Source organism: Ambystoma mexicanum, chromosome 6p (assembly GCF_040938575.1).
Source record: "Ambystoma mexicanum isolate Mex_15411 chromosome 6p, UKY_AmexF1_1, whole genome shotgun sequence".
Taxonomy (NCBI): domain Eukaryota; kingdom Metazoa; phylum Chordata; class Amphibia; order Caudata; family Ambystomatidae; genus Ambystoma; species Ambystoma mexicanum.
Window position 1 is genome coordinate 825,631,742 of NC_090935.1, and position 22,770 is coordinate 825,654,511.

Consider the following 22,770-nt stretch of genomic DNA (forward strand, 5'->3'; position numbering starts at 1 on the left):
TTGGTGGGAGAGAGGAGGCCGGTCGCTCAGACCATCCCTATCCTTAAATCCATCCAACGTAGAATAGATCCATCCCTGGTGAATCCTAACCTCACCAGAGCCGTCAACCCCAGAGTCGAAAAACTTTTTCGGGCAGCCCAGTCTGACCCTCTTTATATAAGAGGTCATCTTAAACCAGACTCCCTAGTGGTTACCAACACTCGGAAGAGGGCTGGGACACCCTTATCGTCGTCAGAAGCTCCTCCCGACAAGGAGAGCAAAAGACTGTACGGGTTTGGCAGGAAGGTAGCCTCAACGTCCGCCTACCAAGCAAGGATTGCAAACTCCACCACCCTGTTGGCAAGTTACAACTGCCATCAATGGGAAGAGGTTGCGGCGCTCATAGCCTCTGCTCCTGAACCGTTAAAGGGCCAGTTGGCTCGGATCTCGGCAGAAGGGAGAGCCGTGTCTGGTTGCATATTAAAAGCAACTTTCGACGCTGCAGACAACGCAGGAAGATTGATAGCAGAAGGAACTGTTATCAAGAGACATGCGTGGTTACGGCAGTCGGGGTTCAAAACAGAAACACAGGCTTCATTAATAGACAAGCCGGTGGAACCAGATCTATTGTTTGGGAAAGCGGTCGAAGACGCACTTAAAAATGCCAAGGACGAGTACGAGACTCTCAAATCCCTTGGCCAGCTTACCAACAAACCCCCGAACCAGAGGGGGAACAGTAATTTTCGTCGCCCACGCGGCCAAAATTCACAAAGAGGCAACTATGCCCAAGGACAGGGTACACAATGGAACAACAACCAGCAGTCTACCCAAAGTTACAGCAAGGGTAACAAGAGAGGTCGTGGAAGAGGCAGAGGCAGCCCCAACAAGGGAGGTGGCACGCCTCCGCCAAAGCAGTGACGCTCAGTTCAGGGTCCCTTCTCACGCAAACCCAGTAGGGGGACGCATTTCCAACTTCACCCAGGCTTGGGAAGGGATCACCTCAGACAGATGGGTGCTGTCAACAGTGTCCACAGGATATTGTATAGAATTACTGCAGCGTCCCCGGAACCACCCTCCACGACAAAGAATACACTCCTTAGAACATCAGAAGATCCTTCTCGAGGAGATCGCCATTCTGCTAGAAAAGGACGCGATAGAACTCGTCCCAGGACACCAGGTAAACCAGGGTATCTATTCAACTTACTTCCTTGTGCCAAAGAAAGATTTGACAATGCGCCCAGTATTGGACCTACGGCCTGCCAACAAGTATGTCAAGCCCCAAAAATTCCGTATGACCACGCTACAAGAGGTAATCCCCCTCCTAAAAAGAGGGGACTACATGGCAACCTTGGATATGAAAGATGCTTATTTTCATATTTCCATGCTCCCGGCGCACAAAAAATACTTGCGCTTCAAAGTGTACAGTCGCCACTACCAATTCAAGGTACTGCCCTTTGGGATAGCTTCAGCACCAAGGGTATTCACCAAGGTACTGGCGGTGGCAGCTGCACACCTACGCAGGGAGGCAATCCCAGTGTACCCTTATCTGGACGACTGGCTCATAACGGGGGAAACCCCAAGAATTTGCATGTCAAACATTCAGAGGATTATCAACCTCCTCCACGAGTTAGGCTTCTCTATCAACGAGAAGAAGTCAAGTCTGGTGCCAAGCACCTCAAAACAGTTCCTAGGAGCAATCCTAGATACTCAGAAAGGGTTGAGCTTCCCCTCGGAAGAGAGAATTCGGAATATACTACTGCAAATTCCACATTATCAGTCAGGTCAACAAATAACGGTACGCAAAGCAATGCGGTTACTGGGCATGATGGCGTCATGCATTTACCTGGTCCCCCACGCGCGTCTGCGCATGCGTCCCATGCAGGAATGGTTGGCGAAACAGTGGTCTCAGGCAAGTGGTCAGTGGGACGATCTAGTGGTCGTTTCGCCAACACTCGTACAGAGCTTACACTGGTGGACAAAAGAGAATCTCGCAAAGGGAAAACCCTTTTACGATCCCGAAGTACAAGCAGTGGTAACTACAGATGCTTGCCTGACTGGGTGGGGAGCTCACCATCTCCACCACACAGCTCAGGGTCTCTGGTCTCACTCAGTAGCCAAGAACCACATCAACCTGCTAGAGCTTCTGGCAGTATTCCGAGCGCTTCGGGCGTTCGAGCCCCATCTACTAAAATTGTCGGTGCAGATCCGGACGGACAGCACGACAGCCATGTTCTATCTGAACAAACAAGGAGGGACTCGTTCGCCAAATCTGTCCAAGCTTGCCCAGAAAATCTGGATATGGGCACTCAGACGGAACATCTTCCTATCAGCACAACATGTTCCAGGGGAGCTCAATTCCCTAGCGGATGCCCTAAGCAGAGACTCCCTTCCAGAAGAACACGAATGGGTCCTTCACAGAGAGATCGTAGAAGATCTCTTCTCTCAGTGGGGTTTCCCCACTATAGACCTATTCGCCACAAGCGAAAACAAACAATGCCCAGGATTTGCATCCAGGTTTCCCCAGCCAGACTCCCAAGGGAACGCCCTGTGGATGAACTGGTCAGGGATGTTTGCGTACGCTTTTCCACCAACTCCTCTCATCAGAAAGGTGGTGTACAAGATGAACAAGGAATCGATGACGCTCATCCTAGTTGCTCCCATGTGGGCGAGACAACCATGGTTTCCACACCTACGCAGGATGGCGCTGTGCGAGCCCATCAAACTCCCAGCCTGGTACAACCTACTGTCCCAGCAACAAGGTCTAACAGTGCACCAGGAACCCAACTCAATGAACCTGGCAGCATGGCTCCTGAGGTCATAGAGTTTGGGCATCTCAATTTACCACAGAGGTGTATGGACATCCTAAAAGAATCCAGGAAACCAAACACAAGGCACTGTTACTTTGACAAGTGGAAAAGATTCGTTATTTGGTGCCAGAATAAACAAATCAACCCAGTTGATTGCACTCCTTCCAACGTGGTAACATACATGCTCCACCTGCTGGACGCAGGGTTGGTTTTTAACTCTCTGAAAGTACACCTGGCAGCCCTCTCGGCTTACACCACATCCCATAACAAAGTATCGTGGTGGAAAGTACCAGTAGTTAAAGCCTTCATGGAAGGAGTAAAGAGACTTCACCCTCCTATTTCGAACCCACCGCCAGGATGGGACCTCAATGTGGTGCTAGCTAAGCTCATGGGCCCCCCTTTCGAACCCATGCATAAAAGTAGTCTCAAACACCTGACTTATAAAACGGCCTTCTTAGTAGCCATTACCTCCATAAGAAGGGTCAGTGAAATTCAGGCTCTGTCAGTGCAGGATCCTTTCTTTATTATCCACAAAGACAAACTGGTTTTACGCACACACCCTAGGTTCTCACCTAAATTCATATCTAAATTCCATGTAAACCAGTCCATCGAGCTTCCGGCTTTCTTCCAGAACCCGCAAAGCTCGGCTGAGGTGAAACTACACACCCTTGATGTGCGTAGTGCGGTCCTCTACTATGTAAATAAGACCAGACCGCTAAGAAAAACAGATCAACTGTTTGTCTCCGTAGCTACAGGCAGAGAGGGGGATCGCGTCTCTAAAGGCGCGATCTCGAAGTGGATTATCAACTGTATACAGCTGTGTTACTCTCTTTCTGGAAAAACTCTGCCTTTTACGCCAAGGGCCCATTCTACTAGAGGCATTGGTGCCACTCTGGCTTTCATTGCAAATGTTCCCCTCGACACCATTTGCAAAGCAGCTACTTGGAGCTCTATTCACACTTTTACTCAGCATTACTGCATTGACACTCATTCCAAGACAGATACACAAGTGGGACAAGCGGTTCTAAGACACCTGTTTGCTCATGACCCTTCGCACATCCCACCTCCTTCTTCGGCTACTGCTCGCTAATCTATGCACAGCATGTGATCTAAGCAGATTCCACAAGCCTCAGAAGGGATACATTACTCACCGTAATCGTATTTCTGATGCTTGTATCTGCTTAGATTCACATGCGACCCACCCTTCCTCCCCTCCGAGAGAAGGCGCATGATTGCTTGTAGTCTTACCTTTCTGTCTATCTGCTTGGATTATCTGTACTCACGCTACTCCTCATGTCAGAAAAAAAAATACAATCTGAGGATCCCAGACGCGTGAGGGATCTTGGGTACAGTGGACGTCACACTAGGGATAGTATTACTGGCACGCCTGTGTCGACGCCCATTTTCGAGTTTCGAAAAACAAACTGTAATACTCCGCAGCTTCCACTAGATGTCGGCCTATGCACAGCATGTGAATCTAAGCAGATACAAGCATCAGAAATACGATTACGGTGAGTAATGTATCCCATATTGTTGAATTGTCCAAATAAACCTTTTAATTTGCAAAACAAACCTACTTCTTTGTTCAGTGGGGTCAGGGAGATTCTAAGAGGGGGGTGTTATACAAGGGTTGTCATCCAGAGTACTGAACTGGATATAAAAATACATCAATAAGGGTTTTCCTCAGCATCCCAGACTTGGCATTGACTTAGCTGTAGTGTTGATTGAATATCGCTTACAGAATGTCTCAGTGCTTGATGGGCATTCATGAGTCATATATACTAAAAGTAAGTAGCCAGCTGTTGGCAATCGCTGTAGGAAAGAATTGAAGAAAAATAAAAATCTGAACATGGCAAATAAAGGTTACTTTAGTTTATATTTATCTTTTAAGACCACTCTATAGTGTTGGTGCCCTACATCTTATCCCATGTGTGCCTGATCACGCCTCCTAGAGCCCCAGTTTCTAGTCAATGACATGGCCAACCCATGTGGTTATTGTCCCTGTTAGTATTCATAGAAGTCATTTGATGATAGTCGTTCTATGTAGGTGCTGGATATTCGCTGACTTGTGCGATGTGATGAGGCCGTGCAGGGCAGCTGCTCAGGTATTGTAGCGCAACAGACGAGCCTTGCTCTCAAACAAGCTTGCTGATGTGTAGGAGTATACCAACTCTCATTACTCCAAGCCTTCCATTGTCAGACACAGTTTTATCCCATAGTGTGGTTCCTCATATGCCTACGTCCTGTCCCCTTTCCTCCATACTGTATGGGCATCCATCGCTAGGGACAGGAAACGGAACCTAGTTCACAAGAGGTCTTCCCATTAAATTGCGATGCGCATGAGGGCCAAGGCGTGTGAGAGCACGGCCCTGAGAGCATGCGGCCCCCTGACACCACCCACCGGCGCCACTCCTCAGTTCTCTTTTCCACGTCGACTGGAACAGACCACTTCTCCAGTACTCCTGGGTAAGGCTCCGGCCTTGTAATTTCACGCGCTCCTCCCCGAAATCGTTATATTTTTCTTCTCTCTGTTTTTCCTTTTTTCCTAGATTGTCAGAGAAGAGACTGTCCTCTGGTGCCACGCTCCTCCCCAGCGCATGTCGATGGTGGGGTTTTAGCAGGTGTCTGGCCTGCAAGGGTTCCTTCCCCACGTCGGATCCACACACGCTGTGTCTCCGGTGCCTTGGCCCCAACCACAGTTGGGACGCTTCTCCTGCGTGCAACGCGCAGACCCCGCAAGCTCTCAAGAATCGCTTAGAAAGGTGGAAGGAGCTGTTTGAGAGATCACCTCCAGAGGACCTCAAGACTTACGTGAGGAGGATGACCAGGCCCAAGCTATGTGCACTGTTCTCCTCTGCATGGGGCAAGGGCGACCACTTCCTAGGGAAGCGCCCGAGCAGGAGGGGATTGCAGGTCCTAAGACCAGTAAGGAGACCGAGGCTCCCACAGCTACCGGCCAACAGGTCTCAAGACTCTCCCGATTCCAGTGCTGAGGGGCCACAGGGCTCTTGTACCCGGGACTTCCCAAGGTGCTATGCTCTACTACCGGGGCACTTACACGCAGCAGTACTGGCGTTATGGCCGAGGACGCTCCGCCTCTACCTGAGGTGCAGGGCAGATCTGAGCCTTTGCTTCTAAGCGCACAGGTGGAGGCTCAGCCTGGCTCTTCAAGCACCACGCAGCAGGCACGTGGCACACGGCATGACAAAATGGCCGCCAGGACAGACAAGATGGTGCCTCGCACGGAGCTGCCTCCTTCTGGAGAGCATGCATGGGAGCACATCTCTGGGTGGGACTGGACCACTACAGTGACCTGGTCCATGTCATTCCCGACCACACCTGCACAGGGGAGGTATGCAGCTCCCAGCGGGGTGCGGCAAGGACTGTCAAGAACTCAGCAACCACAGGGCATGGCTTCCACGCCTTCAGCCCCCTCCCCAGCATGTGAGGACAGGTTCTTTGAAATGTTCCTTACTGACAAGGTATATGAAAGTCAAACAAGGAAAGTCAATGGCGTCTGTGCTGGAGCAGAAGTTTGGCAGACCTTGCTGGGAGACTAGGAGGCAGAGCACTTTTCTGAGAGCATGGAGTACAAGAACAGGGCTCAGAGCGTGTGTCAAAGCCAGGTCTGCCAAACTGTTGCTCCAACATTGAAAAGCATGCTGAAGCACTGTTCTGGGTTCTTGTACGCCATGCTCCCAGCAACATGCACCACCTACTAGTCTCAAAGATAGGTCTGCCAAATTGTCGCTCCAACATTCAGACTAGGTGGCGGTGCATGTTGCTGGGAGCATGGAGTACGAGGACACGCGGCCGCATGTCCTTCTGTGCTGGAGCTGTATTTTGGGAGGTGCGGAGTGCCCATCTGACAGCCTGTTAGTCCCCCAACCTGCGGCTTGGTGCTCCGGCACAGAGTTGAGAAATTAGAGACTTGTTTAGAAAGACAAGCTCTCTAGAGCTCCTGCACAGAGCCTGTAACCATTGCCTGATCCTGGGATATCTTCTTTTTTCCTTCAGCATCTGGCTTTCGGTCCCGCTTGTTAGACACCCATAGAGCTCTGTGTGTGAATTACAGAGCGAGAGTGCCAAGGCGCTGAGGAGGAACTGTAAGCATTGTAGTCTCCTTTATGAATGTTACAATTTGAGAAGCAAGCTGCATGAAGCATTTTAGCGGACTGATGCTTTTTCAAGACCGTGTGGTTGGATCTTCCTTATTGCTTGCATTTGCTGGAGGGGTTGTCCTAAACAACCTGCGCGAAGCACACTCCCTTGGATAAGAGTCGCAGTTGGAGTTATTGGTACAGGTGAAGGCATGCAGGCTTCTATTACTTTCACCCTACCATTTGAACTTTATTCCAGCCAGCTGACTATCGCCAAAATTCCTCTTGCACCATGTATAACTTGCGTAGCAAACAAAGCCTCATCATAGTCAATCCTTGGAAAGGCCATCCTATGTGGCTCTGTAACAAGTCTGTTCTGGAGCTTTCCTGCACAATAGAGTCCCTGTGTAATGGAGAAAACCAACTCGCGCAAGGGTATTCCCCCTCAGATAATCCCTAATATCTTCTTGCCAAGGAGAAGCTTTCCTCTTGTAGAGACTATTGTGGAAATTCATAGGGAGGCCCGTCGCAACAACAGCTGCCTAACAGACTAATGTCGACCTAGCTCTGCCTCTTTGGCTGAAACTGCTTTACAACTAGTTTGATCCACCACCTCTTCTCCGAGCCTTACCCAGCTTGTTGGTACAAACAAAGAGGTGGACATAGCATCTGCCGAAGCAGTTAACTCTGCTAAAAATGCAAGGGATTATCCATGTCCCCCCTCAATATTTTCACACCATTTGTCTCATTCTAAAGCTGCTTTTGCCCCTGATAGTTCTTATTGCAGAATGTTAGTCTCTACGAGACTTAATTAAACTGGGTCCCAACTCCATCTGTGCCCTAAATTACGTCCTGACTTCACTGGTCAGGCTATATGAAAATATCGGCTCTGAATTAAGACTTCAATCAATTATTCTCAGATTGAACATAGACTTGAATATTGGGACAGCAAGCTTGCGCCTACTACTCACAATCTTTCAGGAATCCCACATTCCAATCTAGAGTTCTGTGCTATTGAAGAGCTCCCAATTCTCTTGTGAAAATAAGAAAGCAGACACGTTACAGCCTTTGCAAGATAACTTAATCTTGGAAGTGGCAACAGTACACCATTTATCTATCAGAACCTCCTTAAAATAAGAGGCAACGGATTGTCTCTTCTGATTCTTTGAGTTTTGTTCTCCATCTTCACAGAACAAGTCCTCAAGAAAATTCTTACGAACTTTAATGAAGAAGGCCGTGCAAATTGTTGAACCACCTATAGAGAAAATATTGCGAACATCGGAACTGTCAGTTACCCTTTAAAGTCCCTGAAACTAGGATGAGATGTATTCTTACCTTATTTGTATTCACCTAAAATATAGAATAATTTCCTCAATGTTGTTGGAGAAGCTCGCAATTTATTAACTTTGGGTTATGATTTATTCTGCCCAAAAGATTTCACCAGCCACTTTCTAATACTTTTGTCTCCAATCATTAATTCCCAAAAGGCTTACAAATTCCATGTCATTGTGACTACCCGATTAAAAGGTCAGTCTGGACTTTGCGCAAGAGTCATGTTACTGTCATAGCTGGCTAGTCATGGATGCACCTACCTTTACACTCGGATGGAGCAGTCCGTATAATGGGGCACGAAATCACTTTTATAGTAAATGGTTGAAGGTTCTCTTTTTAATGATTTAGAAACATGCCCCAATTAGAACTAAGGAATGGTAATACTCCAGGAGGTATGGCTAAGACAGTTACCTCTTATCGGGTTGCATTACTGTTTTACTGGCGGCTGCACCAGGGCAAAGCATTTTTTCTTTTAGTGGCCTTCTATTTTCAATAGAAACTGGATTGGATGCAAGTTTTGAGGTCTGGCTTGATTCCTGCCCAGTTCTTTCAAAGTAAAGGTAACACTAAAGTAACAAACTTACAGCAAAATGCTGTTGATTGATGATTATTGGAATCCTGCTCCAATTGATCTTGACTGTTTTCTGGATCACCTCACTGAAATTCTATTGGCGTGGTATGAAGGGGGGCATCAGGTCCTGTCATATAAGGAGGTTATGTGAGTTTGTATGGCCCTCATTGAGATGAACAATGTTAATGATATTGAAAATGCCTACAATTGAAAAAAGGTGGTGTCTAGTGTACCTGGTCTTGGGTGGGCACACATGCTCCAACGTGGCACAACTGGGAGTACTCCTTTCATGTAGATTACATTTTTACCATAGTCACATTATTGCCACTTTTCAAGTTGACTACCTTAAGTCATCACGATTGGCTCTAGGCTTCTTTTGAGATGGGAGCGGGTTCTGAAGTGGACACAAACAATTCTAGCCCCTTTGTCTCAAGGCAAGTTAATTGCATCACTTGATATCCAACATAGGTGTGCAGATACAACTTTTGGGTCACCAAAATGTCAGGGACCTTAACGAGTGTGGATAAAAGCTACTTGCCCTTTCTTACTTCATTCATTCATTCATTCATTCATTCATTCATTCATTCATTCAGAGAGCCAATGGTGACAAAGCGACCAAAAAACATCGAATTATGCAGTAGACTTTTGAAACAGCATTTGAAGACTGGTTAAAAACACACAAAGTGCAAATGATGTGTAGAGACAGTCAATTTATGCTTAGAATCCTTTTAAGTAAACTGGGTTCCGAGTTTTTATTTGGCTACTGACCGTTTCGTATCCAATCATAGCTTACAAATGTATCCAATATTGTAGGATGTATGGGTTCAACACTACAACAAATTATTTTCCACACCAAAAGTTTGCTTTCCAACACCTGCATCTAGTCTGTCACCATTATGGTACTATGAATTGACTAGGAGGATGTTGAATACTTAATAGTAAAATCTAAAAACTCTCACGCACTCACCCCAGACAGTCTGTCCAATTTCTATATAAAGGAAAAATTCACCACCATGGGCAGAGATATTAACACTGGTTTGACATATTCATTCTTCTTGGTCACTTTCCAGCGTCTTAGCATGTGGCCCATATAGTACCAATAAAAAAAAAAAGAAATGGGTCCAATCCATCAAACTACAGACCTATAGCCCTTCAAGACCCCAGAAGTAAAATATTTACATCTATTATACTTAAATGGAATGGGCAACAGATTATAGAGGTACCAAACTGGCTTCAGGAGATGTGTAGGTATTCAGTTTATGTTGTGGCTTGTCTCCAGAGGTAAGACTGCTCTAAGAATTCTGTACCTATCAATGCAGGTAGCATTGACTTGTCTGCTGCATTTGATTGTGTCAATCATTCTTCCTCTGGAGCAAATTAGCAGCACAGGGACTTGACTCCAGGCAGTTGAACATCCTTTAAATATATCCATGCTACAACCTACACAAGGATAAGATTGAACCATGAAGCAGAGCCATCTAAAAGGATAGCCGCTCATAAAGCCTTGAGAAAGGGGTGCGTTCTTGCCCCCTATCTGTCAGTTTATATATTTCTAAACCAGATAATGCATTTATAGGAATTAATACCCTTCCGCCTAGACTTGGAAATGTGACCACTCAGTAGCTCAGCTATGCTGATATTGTACATTTTGAATACATGCCTGTAGGTCTACAGCGAGCGCTTTATTCCTTTGACACCTAAACACAAGAAAACAAACTTGAGTTAAACATTTCTAAAACAGAAATAATTTGATTCTCTAGTTCGCAATAAAATATCCACGATTAATTGAGCATTAAAAGGATTAAGTTAGAGGTGGTTACCCACTTGACCTATTTAGGTTTTCAGATTTTGAACAAACCAAATCTATTTATACACAGCCATTTTCTGAAAAGGAAAAGAAGTCTCTTTCCAGCTCAAGAGAAGTGCCTACAGGTTAGATTTTGCAATTTTTCTCTGGTACCGCTACTCAAATTTTATAAACTAAAGATAATCCTGAACCTTACTTATGGCTTGGAGCTTTGGCACTTGAACAATTGGAATACATTACCTACATCAGAAGGAATATTCTGAAGGAAAGTTTTACTATTACCCAATTGAATCCCAGCTCCAGTAATTAGATATGAGCTTGGCTTAACTTCATTAAGAGCATGTGTATAATTGAATGTACTACTTCTGTGCCATAAAATTGTTCCTCACACTCCTACTATGACTTTTTTATTTTATTTAAATAAACTATTTGTATGTGAACGTTATATGGGAACAGACACAATCAGTTTTGTATTAAGCCATTGCAGCATTTTAAGATGAAATCATAAAACCATGGCATTTTCAGCATTCACAATTTTCAGCTTTGTCATAAACAGATTTTACTTTTTGTATCTGTCAATATTTTCATAAAAGTTGTGGGGAAAGAAGGGGGGGGGGAAAACCTCCAAACCTATAGCTTCTATCCATGAGGTGGTTTTCATGAGATCTCTTATGCATTTTTTTCTATTTATTAGGGTTTCAATTTCAGTTAATTTTCGCTTGATTTACGATCATCCCGACTAAAATCCACCAGCTAAGTGTAGAATGTTCCAATCATGTGGGTCTAAAATAGAATTCCTCCCTGTCCTTGACACAACGTATGAATATGGACCATACCTATTTTTGGGAACGTATTTTGTGATAGGGCTAATATGTCCTCCATTGCTAGTACTTCCCAGATTTGTATCCACCAGTGTGCGATGATTGGTCCATTTGGTTATTTCCAGAACTGGGGAACAGTTCTTCTGGCTGCATTCAATAGATGTGCAACAAACTACACCCACCAAATATGGCCCATGTTTCCAATTCCTCCACCTTTTCTCCAGCATAGTGGGGAAACTGACAGTGTTAGTTTGTGGAGCCTCTGGGGTGAGGTACCATCGGTAGCTTATTTTACATGCCCATTTATTTAATTGTGGTGTATTTAGAGGCCTTGTGGTCTCTCTCCCATATACGGTTCCAAGATTCCTCTGCCAGTGATTGCCACTTATTGTTCCCATTTTAGCATCTGCGTGCCTAATACCTGGGGTTGCCACCTCTAAAGACCTGTACAGTTGTCTAATTTGCTTGTTATTCCCATCCCTTAAACTTTGGCTTAGTCGTGTCCCTTTATAGGCCCGATCTATGCTGCTGTAGTCTCCCTCTGTCTTATCCAGTGGCAGAGTTGTTTATATTGATATCTTGCCCCTTTTGTTTATACTAGAGGTTTGTTTACATTCTTCAAACGTTAATGGTCTGTCAGCCTATAGGTGGTGTAGTCTCAAGGTGCCTTGTTTTACCTTTAGTCTGGGGGAAAAGGCAGGGGTTTGAAATACAGGGGTCAAGGGGCACAGGCTCGGCTTGCTACACCACTCCTTTGTCTCACCTCATGTTGAGATCAGTGGAAGGTTGGATAGTGGCAGTTGTGTTGTTTCTTGTTAGGCATTTTTCCACTGGTAGGGTTAAGGCATCGGATCCAGTTTGCACTGCCAGATAATAACTTTTGACATGTTGTACATCCAATCCTTCAGTGCATGGGTTCTTGAGCATACACGTTTGTGTTCTTGGCATTTTTTTGAAATTTTATTTTGACCCCCAAATGAATGTGAATATTTTCCCCTTTAGTTTTTCCAGCATTGTCCGCGACATTTTTATGGGTAAGGTTTGGAATGCGTACAGGAGTCTAGGAAGTAAGGTCATTTTGTTGCTTCTGTTCTGCATGCCCAAGAAATTTCATGTTTGTCACACTTTTCAAGGTCATCTTCAGATGTTTTCCAAAGATTAGGCATATTTCTCTTGTATAGGGTTTCATATGAAGGGGTCAGTTTGACCCCCAGATATTAGTTTCCTTTCTTCCCAAGTTAAAGGGTACTTTCACCAAATACGATAGATTTTCTCAGGTTTTTGTTATATTCAGTCCAATGGATTTTTCCTGGTTAACCCTCAATCATGCGACTTTCACAAATTCGTAGAGCACTTCGATAGTTTTGGGGAGCAATTGTTCTATATCCATTAGGAAGAGTGCTTGATATTTTGTGTGGTCCCTCGGCTAGTCGCCCCTTTTATAGGTGCACCATTGCCAATGTAAAAATAAGAGGAGACCGTAGGCATTCCCGTCGGGTGCCTCTTGTTATATGAATCTTATCTGAGAGCGAGTTGTTCATCAGGATTCTGGTGGTAGGGGATTGGAAGTTGAACAGTACAAGTGTTGTGAAGTCGGGTCTGAATCCAAACTTCTATAATGCTAATTCAATGAAATCTCAATTCATACTATCAAATGCCTACTGCGCATATAGTATGATCATGGCCACTTTTTTGATTTGATTATATTTATCGCCCTTCTAATGTTATCCCTGTTTCTCAACCATTCATGAACACAGTTTGTTCAAGTGCAATTTATTTGGGTAGTCTTGTGGCTAATATTTTAGTGAATATTTTTGCGTCCCCATTTAATAATGTAATCTGACAATACAGCTTTTTTGGTCCTTTCCTGGCTTCGGTATTAAAGTTGTGGTGGATTCTCATCAATGGGGACACTATTCCAGTGTGTAGGATGGATTTGAAGAGTTAAGTTAATACCCAAAGATTTCTAAGCACGGAACCAGGGATCGAACCTGTGGTGCTCCGTGAGATCTTGCTCACAAGGCGAGCACGTTGTCTCTGAGCTATCCTCCCCAGTATGGCAGGTTCTTGTACTCCAGAAGCAATCTGCAGCGGTTGTCTCATCAATGTTTAATGTTCTTTGTGATAATCCTCCCCGTTACCAACCGGGGGCTTTTCCTTTTGATCATCGTTGACTGCGCTAGATCCAATTCTTCATCATTGACCTGTTTGGGTACTCCTCGAACATACTGTTTAGTTTCAAATCTATTTTCTAGGTCCCCCTACTTTGTGAGGATTGTCTCCATTGAGTTTTGAGGTGTTGCATCATGTTAGCCATTTCAGGTTGATCATGTTTCTGTTCAGAGAGTTTTCTACCTCAAGCCCCTCCTTGACCACGAGTACATGATTCATTTGGTTAGTTGTGCAGTGCTGCTCTTTATTTCCTTAGTTATTTCAGATATTCGTTTTTTGAGGTCAAATTAGCACTTCTACATGGGAATCTACAAACTTGCTGCAGGACGTATGCTCTAAGAAAACCCTGATCAGCGTGGCATCCCAGTGTTCCCAGTGCTCTCTGACAACATATCCCTGTGTTTTACTTTATTAGTCATTAGTCTTCCCTATCAGGTAGATTGATGTTATTCATGCGGACCACTGTCGACACTCAACTGTCATGTCTTTAGACCTGTAAAGACTTCAAACGCCTCCCGTGTGTCCTCTTTGCCGTCTTCTTCCACATATCGGAGGCGGCAGGCTACAGTGAAATGTCGGGTCCATCATAGAGTGTGGAGGCATTACCGGGAGCTCAGTATCAACTGCCAGTTGTTCTCTGCAGCAGTGCCTCAGGTGACACCAGGCAAATTATGTACTGGTTGGTTCTGCCAATGTTTGCCCAGGTGAGCCCCTTCGTACCTTTTTGTCTCCTTCAATGGTGGAGAGATCCACATCTAAGTTCAAGCAGCAGGTCTCCGTGTGGATCTTTTAAACCTTGGATTCCATCATCTCAGTGGAGCCACATCATTTTTATAGATCGGGTAGTCCGTCGCTGAAATTGGCGTTTAGACGCAGATCAGAGGGGGAAGGGTTAGGCTGTTTCCTCACCGCGAGATATGGGCTTACATCCAGGGTTGGGAGCCATATTTGTTGTGATAGATGTTGCCATGTGATTTTTCTGCCGATAATTCTCTTGCAGATTATCTAATTTGTCAGAGATTTTTGGTTTGCCATCTCTGGAGAGGTACCGATTTGATCTTTTTCTTTCCATATTGTTGTAGGTCTGGGTGGTGGTGGTAGAAGTGTTTTGAGAAGAGTCCCTCCAGGGCTCACAGGAGAATGGACTTCATTCTTTGCCACTCGGCTGCGCCCTTATATAGATATATGAAAATGTATAAGGACTACATTAGCTAGAATAATAGTATTCTTCGCCTAATTAGTAGGTAAAATAGTCTTTTATTTCATCAATGCACTGACTCAGAAAAGGCTACATCTAGCCAGGCTGGATAGCTACTCAGAAGGCTATTTTGAAATACAAGCACCTTGCAGCAGAGGTAAAGAGGTGGGGTTATTTGTTAACTTACCTTTGTAAATTCCCCTACGTGCAATATCCTACCCATCAGAGCATCCGATTCAGATGCTCGACATTTTTAGAACCTTTTTCAATGATTTATTTTTTATTTTTTTTAGCTTCACAGCAGTTTTGGTTCAGACTATCTGACTGCACTGACATTAGCTGTAGTTGGATTCATTAAGGCAATTTTGCTTCATAATGTATCAAAAGATATATGTAGTTGGTATATATTTTTGGAAGCATTTATAATAAAAAAATGGTATCTACTTTTTTTAATACCCTGATTAAGTGTGAAAGGTTTACTTAAGCACAATCTAACAAAAAAAGCAACATCAAGAAAGAAAAGAGGGCGCTTAAAAACCCCGAAACATGTGACTTTCTGTTGGCCTCTAGGATGGCAGCCTCTAAGGGAGAGAAGGGACGAATTTGAGGACTTGAAATTCCCCTCAAGTGACTATGTTAAACCCAATATCTTGGTTTTCTGTTTGTTCTAATTAAGACATTTGAATCCTACAACTTGACTTTGAGATGTCTGCTTGTCTGCTTATCCCTCTGCCGCGGTAGTGTGTTGCGTACGTTTCTGCTAACTTTAACTAGATCACATATGTGTTTCTGAAAGCTTGCCACTGTGTGATTCTGTGTTTTGTGGACAACGACATGGTGTTTTATATGAGAGTGCATTGTAAAATGCATTTAGTCCAAATATTTGTTTTTACCATAATGTGTTCGTAAAGCATAACTATTTTTGTGAACATAACCTTGTTTGTACTCCTTTTTTTTGTGGAGAAATTTCAAAATATCAAATCTATTAATGACACACAACTCCATTCAACGGTTAGTTGAAGGCAGTCTCTGAGCAACACTTATTCATATTTGGAGGAATAACCACGTGCCAATTTGTCCCCAAATTCAAGAGGTTTGAGAACAATGTAGCTTACCTAAACCTCACACTAATAGTTTGTCAAACCACTTATGAAATGCATCTTGTTGAAGAATTGTTGATTACTTATGTTTGAAAGTATATCTGCCTCTTACAAAAAGAGGAATGGTTTTAATTTCTTGCAGAATCATGATCTCCTGCCAATGTTTACTGATTGACAAACGTCAATGTCCGTGTATGGATTAGGGCATGTTTTACTGGGAGAAAATGAAAAGAAATTTAACTCCATTTAAGTCTTTTATCTTTGTTGAAGTTCAACAAATGTATGTTTGTTTTGATCCTCGTTTCTATTATCTCATGTCTAACTCTGCTCTTACTTTTCGCTAGGAGAAACTGGGACCTTCAGAATGGAAGTGGACATAAATGGAGATGTCAGGACTTCTAGGTCTACCCTTCCCTTACCATCCTCAGCCGAAGGTCTTTCCCCAGCCAAATCTGATTCAGAGAAACCTCGCTGCTCCAGCACTCCGTGCTCCCCAATGCGACGGACTGTGTCTGGCTACCAAATCCTGCACATGGATTCTAACTATTTAGTTGGCTTCACAACTGGCGAGGAGCTCTTGAAACTTGCTCAGAAATGCACAGCAACAGAAGATGGCACTGGTGATCTTTTACCTGCCTGGCGCCCCAAACAGCTTGATACGGGACTCCCGCGTGTCTCACGTCTATACAGAACCAGAACCCGGTACTATCAGCCATATGAGATCCCAGCAATTAATGGACGCAGGCGACGGCGGATGCCAAGCTCTGGAGATAAATGTAGTAAGGCTGTGCCCTACGAACCCTGCAAAGCCTTGCATGGTCCTTTGCCTCTTTGCCTTCTGAAAGGTAAGCGTGTACATTCGAAATCCCTGGACTACCTCAATTTAGACAAAATGAACATCAAGGAACCGGCTGACACCGAAGTGCTGCAATATCAACTTCAACACCTCACCCTCCGAGGGGACCGTATGTTTGCAAGAAACAATACATAGGTGGATAGTCCCTTCTTGAAGCTAAAGCCAGTTGGATTGAAAGAACAACTTTTCGAAAATAATCCAATATTGTACAATGCACATGGCTATCCACCCTACGTGGGTGTATCAGCTATGTGGATAAACAGTTGCACTGTTTTATTTGAACAAACTTGAACACTGTCGAAATCGGGTATTGTAAAAAACGGTAAGCAAGCATTATTTGAAAAGGTTTTAGGAGATTGCCTCGGATGCACAAACTTTACTTTGCAATCCATTTGTAAGACCATGCATAGGTGGAGATTCAAGATATCCTGGATGGAAAATGCCATGTCTTTTCAGAAATCGGAGCCCGCCTGCTCGATTGTCGGCAACTTTCTTTGCATTGCTTTTAGGTATTGCTATAGGACAAGCACTCAGATACTTTAAACAAAATCCTAAATCAATTGATATCTACTTCCAAAATATCTTTGTTAATCACTGACACACCTTTAAGTAAACATAATTGAGATTAGACAACCTCCTTTTCTTCGACTTGATCTGGTCGAAGTACATTGCAATCAGTTAATCATTTCTTGTGATTGTAATGCCATTCTGTGTTTTGGACTAGTGATGCTGTTCCTAGTCGATTTAGTTGGAATCTCGAAAAATGAAACAAAGGAACTAATGTGTACCCAGTTCAGATGTGTTTTGTTCCATGCGGTAAGGACAAGTTCTTCATCCCTGCCCTCAATCTTTTGGTGGCTTCCCTTTTGAACCTTCTTTTTTATTGAGGTGTGTTTTGTGTGTGTGTGGGGTGGGTTCAGATTTTACGGGTAACATTCTGGATCGCCATTTCGCAAGTGAATAATGTTTTGCGTTTTAGTTATAGTTAAATAAAATTACTTTTTTAAAAGGTTTTTTTTTTTAAAACCCTGCAGTTGTGCACTACGTGGGATTACAATACAAATCCTGGCTAAGTCCAAGAGCACCTGCCGATTGACAGGATCCAGCAGAGTTGTATAGAGCAACCAAGTTCATTACGTTGCATAGGTCAGCCAACATTTAGACTGACTGTGACTTTTTAGCACGGTTTTCGGTTAACTGAGCACTCCTCCTTTGAAACACGACCAGACTGCATGAGTGTTAAGCAGACCAATCGCGGGAAGTGATTATTTAAAATAATAAAATATTAAAGTAGCACAAATGCATCAGATCTGTTGAATACTTATGGGTTTTAATGCAGTACATTGAAATAGTTCTAGTAGCATGTGAAAATCATGTTTGAATGACACCTTTCACAAATCTTCCAGAATTTGGTTGTTCTGTATCGGTCAGTGGTGGAAGAGTTAAAACATTTTTTTTTAAAAAAAGAAGGTAAAGTAAATGATAGAACAGGGAAGGCTTGGAAGTGTGGGGGTATTTAGAGCGGCTTTTAAAAGGAAATCGATATGAAATGCCATTTATCACACAGAACTATAGTGCTAGAATGGGAGGTGTCTTGAATTCTATTTTCTATGCAGCTGTGTCTGGCAGCTGCTCTTTTCAGCAGAAAATTCGGTTCCACCGCCTTTGTAATTCTGCTGTGCTTCAATTAATGATCACGTGTAGCCTCTGGATATTGTGTATGCGTTCCAACTAAAGTGTGCTCCCTGGCTTACATGTCAATCTGCCAAGAATACGTAGATCAGTGGAGTCCTGCTGCAGAACTGCGCCATTACGACCCAAACATTTCCATGTCTCCTTTTATGAGCAGCACCTGGAAGTAAACCTGGTGCTTGCAGGTCTCACGTCCGTATCCGGTCAATCCGGTCTGTTCCATTCACTGGGCGGTACTTGTAAAAACCAAGCTCAGACACTATTGAATTGGCTCAGGTCTTGATGTCCTAGTGTCTCCGCAATAACCTTACACATACTCTTAAGACCTACATGAACACAACTGTCTACTCCCATTCAAAATACTATTTGCAATTGACTTTTCAGGACATTGCAAAGAATCATAGTGGTCGCATTCCCAAATCACGTGACTGTTGATATTGTTTTCAATTTACAAAAGGGTAACAAAATAACGGAAAATATAAAACCACGTTTATTTCGGGTCTACGAGATGAGGACATGTATGTTTTTTATGGAATGGGCCTCGTTTGCATCCAATATAATTGTTAATCCCAATAAATGCATACTTTTTAAATCAAAATGGTCTCGTCCTCACTGTCCCCTTTTTCATATGCCACTAAATGGCTCTCCCACAGCCTGTCCCAGGTTTTAGCTTGAACGTTTTACCTGGACTGGTTTCCATTCGCCTCACATCTTCGTGTAAGTGCTTGCTCCCTTATCGGCGTCTGTGCTGCTGTCTGGAAAGGGCGTGCAAAACCGTCCTGCCACCAAGGTATAGACGTCCATTTCAGAGTGCAAAAAGTGGTCTTTTTCTGTTTAGGAAAGGCATCGTGTATGCGGTCCTATTTCAATTTGCTTTTATCGATGTATTGCTAAGAATGCTTAAATTGCCACAAGCCATTGGCCTGAAACGTTAAGGAAAAACATTCAGCTTCTGAAAGCTTTGACGTAGCGTCGCATCCCATAACCAAAAAGCCAGTTTTGTGTGAATTTAACCACTCTTTTCTGCCCAGTATATGCATTGCACTTTTTTTCTACTATTAATTCATAAAATACTATTTATTGGGAATGCTTCCCATTATAGCATGTTAATTGCAGACACATAGTGAACCGCGTGTAAGATTTTCTATCATTGTATCCTGTAGACTTTTGAAAAATACATAATATTGATTTTGATGACTGGGCATTTAGTTTCTCCCGGCACTGCCGCTCTAGGACTTCATGAAATGGAGTATCAGGTTAGTTTACAATCTTTCTTTTGGCAATGTTAACTGCCACAAATTACCTTGAAAATGGATATGTTATGTTATGTTAAAGGTACTTATACAGCGCACCGTCACCAACGGAATTGGTCCCAAAGCGCTGTGGCGGATCTGTAAACAGGGAGGACGGGTAGGGTTAGTCGGGAGGAGGGGAGCAGGAGAGTGGGAGAAGTGATGTGCTGTGCTGTTGGCAGCTTCAGCTCAGTATATACCGAGTGCTGGGCATTGGTGCTAGTATCGGATCGGGGGAAACCTCGAGCGCTGTAGGTTATGTTTATGTGTTGTTGATGCAGGAGATATGTAAATCATCCTGCTTGAACCACTCTTAACCCTAGTGTTTGCCCTGGCTATTACTGCAAAATAGCTGATCATTAAAAAAAAACAGAGTTAAAGAAGAAAACTGTTTAACAATGACATGAAATTGATGTACATGTGCGCTTCTGTGCAAACTTATTGGAAGTTTAAGCCCACCCAGACGTGTTTGTTTTGCCCTCTTTTTCCCAGGCATCTAAGCTCCATTTAGTCGCTGCAAAAGCTTGTACATGTAAATTTGCCTGGAGGAAGCAGCAGGCTACCGTAGCTAACCCGTTTTGCAGAACTATAGGTTCCATTGCCAAAAAGGATTTAGGAGTTATTCTGACTTACTTCTGAAGCAAGACTGTTTGGTATACCGTTGTTTCATCGACAGTCCTTTTTACGACTGCCTTTTTTACGAGTAAAGAATTACGAAAAAGGTCATTGAAATTTTGGTGAGTGGGAAAGGGCAGATAAGAGGTTGGGGGGGTGTCAGGAATATTTAAAAATGTGTGGGGAGGAGGGTTTGGGGGTGCAACCCCCACAAAACAATTGATGACTTTTTTCGTAATTGTGTAACATCGAACAGACTGTTTGATTCATAGAGAAGTTAAAACGCTGGTCGTTCCAGGGTTAAGTCAAAGCCAGGAGCAAGTCTGAGTTACTAACAATAAAATATTTGTGAATTGGTCGCTCTCTAACTTTTTGTAATAGCCCCATTATGTTTCAGGAAGAGACGGCAGATGGCTCAACTTTGTATATTTGCAATGTTTGCAACACGTTCTTCTGACCTGCACTTGAGAAACCCTGCCTGCGTGTAATTGCTGGCATTATGTCGCATATAGAAGCTGAAAGATGTGTTTGGAAGCTTCACCCATGCACATACCCAAAAATCAGTTGGCCCCATTTCTTATTTCATTATCACTTTTTGCCACTTTTGCCCATCAGTCGCACAAGCCCACTGCTGGGCAGCAGTGGGAAAGTTTTGATGAAGGCTCTTCTGTCCCAATGTTCCGATATGATCCATATGCATTATTGTAATGGCCATCTATAAACTGAAACTATTGGAGTACAGCTAGGGAGAAATGGTTTATGAGGAGGCACACAAAGCTTCTAGGTGTTATTTGGTTATTTACACACCCATTGACTGCTCCTAGCCAAGCTAATCCCTATGGCCATTCCCACCCACTTCCTGCCCCTCTCCGTCCAAAACGAATCTTCCTGGGATCTCTGTGAGCTTGCTTTATCAAGCCTTACCTTGAAAGTTTGTGCTCGAATTGCCTGCCAGCATTTTTTCAAAGCAGTCTTCTGAGAGTTAATGACTTAATTAAAGCTGTAAACACGCCACTGGTGTAAAAAAAATGTCTTAACCAGGTCTGCTTCCAACCACTCGTTTTCTATAAACACTGCGTGCCCTTCACTGAAGTCGTGTTAAAAGCAAGCATTGGCAAAACTAACAGTTTTGCCTTGTGTACAAGTATTGCGCATTTGCCAGGCACTGCTAATAGATGCCCATGGCACTTGCACCATTTTGCTGTAGCTACCATTGATGGGCAGTAATACCATTACATTCGTGCCTGACAAATGCATTTCCCAAGCCTACACAAAAGCCAAAACTGTTTGCATTGCCAATGCTTGATTAAGAAAGTCATTAGTGGTTCAACATGGCCACAGCACTAATGCTCTGTTGTGAATGCATATGCCGGGGTAATTCATGATTTTTCGATAGCTGTGCTTGCCTCTGTAGATATGAAAAATATGGCAATATCCAGACCTTCCATTTTGTTCCTTTTACTTCATGGTTGTGTCCGGTCCAGTGTGGACATACACATGGGTCAACCCTCTGCTAAAGTTGTTTGTATGGAAGGTTTCGATTGAACGAACAACCACTTGGAAACTGTGTAGACCATAGTTTTTCAGCCTGCCGTGCCATTAAACAACGGGAAAGACCATATGCAAATTAGGCTTGGCCCCACCCCAAAACCTTCCATCAACCTTCAGTTTTGCAAAAGTCACACCGAGTGGGACAGGTATTCCCAGACATGGTCCTGAGGCTGCTGTGCCTAGAGACCCATGTTAGATTTCCCCAATGAAGTTAACGCATTTCGGGGGTTGCAGTTTTGCCCTTAAGAGGTGTTGCCTAAAAGTTAAAGCTGGACTGCCCGTTATGGGGTAGTACCAAGCCTAATTTGCATATGTTTTTTTTCTGTTCTGTAATGGCATGGCAGGCTGGAAAACTAGTGTGGAGGGGTGCCCAGAAAAAAAAGCAACTGGTTATGATTAATTCGACCTCCCAGCTATCAACATTCAGTTTTGCAAGGGCTGCCATTTTTGCATTTTTTGGTACATCGTCCTCGGCCCCCAGCCATGTCAAGCAACCTGGCAAGATGGCAAACATCTAGGTCACGTAATGGCGGCCAGTGTAGCAAAGTGCTCCTGTGATGTAGGAACTTACTGTTCCTTCAGGCCTCCCATTTGTTTGGGAGCAGGCACCAGTGAAGGATACTCCACTCATTACTCATCAGGGGTTTGATCCCTTTGTCCCCAGGTACAGTTGTCCACACCTATGAAAATGTCCTTACAGCTCATGGTGGATCACCCACCTACCTATCGCATCACCATTGTTTTTACTGACTCCTAGCACTCTCTGGAGCGGGGTCTTTCTTGAGTTCTGTTCTGAAAGACCTCCTTGACGCAACCTCTTCCACTGCCTCCGGCAGCTTTGGATGATAAGTTCTTTGTGAAATTCACAGGCCTTTTG

The 22,770-nt window shown here is 43.9% G+C and overlaps 1 protein-coding gene across 1 annotated transcript in view; it reads left to right on the forward strand.

Moving 5' to 3' along the window:
* Positions 1-17,017, forward strand: part of MACIR (macrophage immunometabolism regulator) — a 176,292-nt gene extending 159,275 nt beyond the window's left edge. Inside the window, exon 3 of the mRNA XM_069625465.1 lies at positions 16,232-17,017. Coding sequence (XP_069481566.1) covers positions 16,252-16,878 — 627 coding nt within the window. The 5' untranslated portion in view covers positions 16,232-16,251 and the 3' untranslated portion in view covers positions 16,879-17,017. The remainder of the gene's footprint in view (positions 1-16,231) is intronic.
* The last annotated feature ends 5,753 nt before the right edge of the window (positions 17,018-22,770 follow it).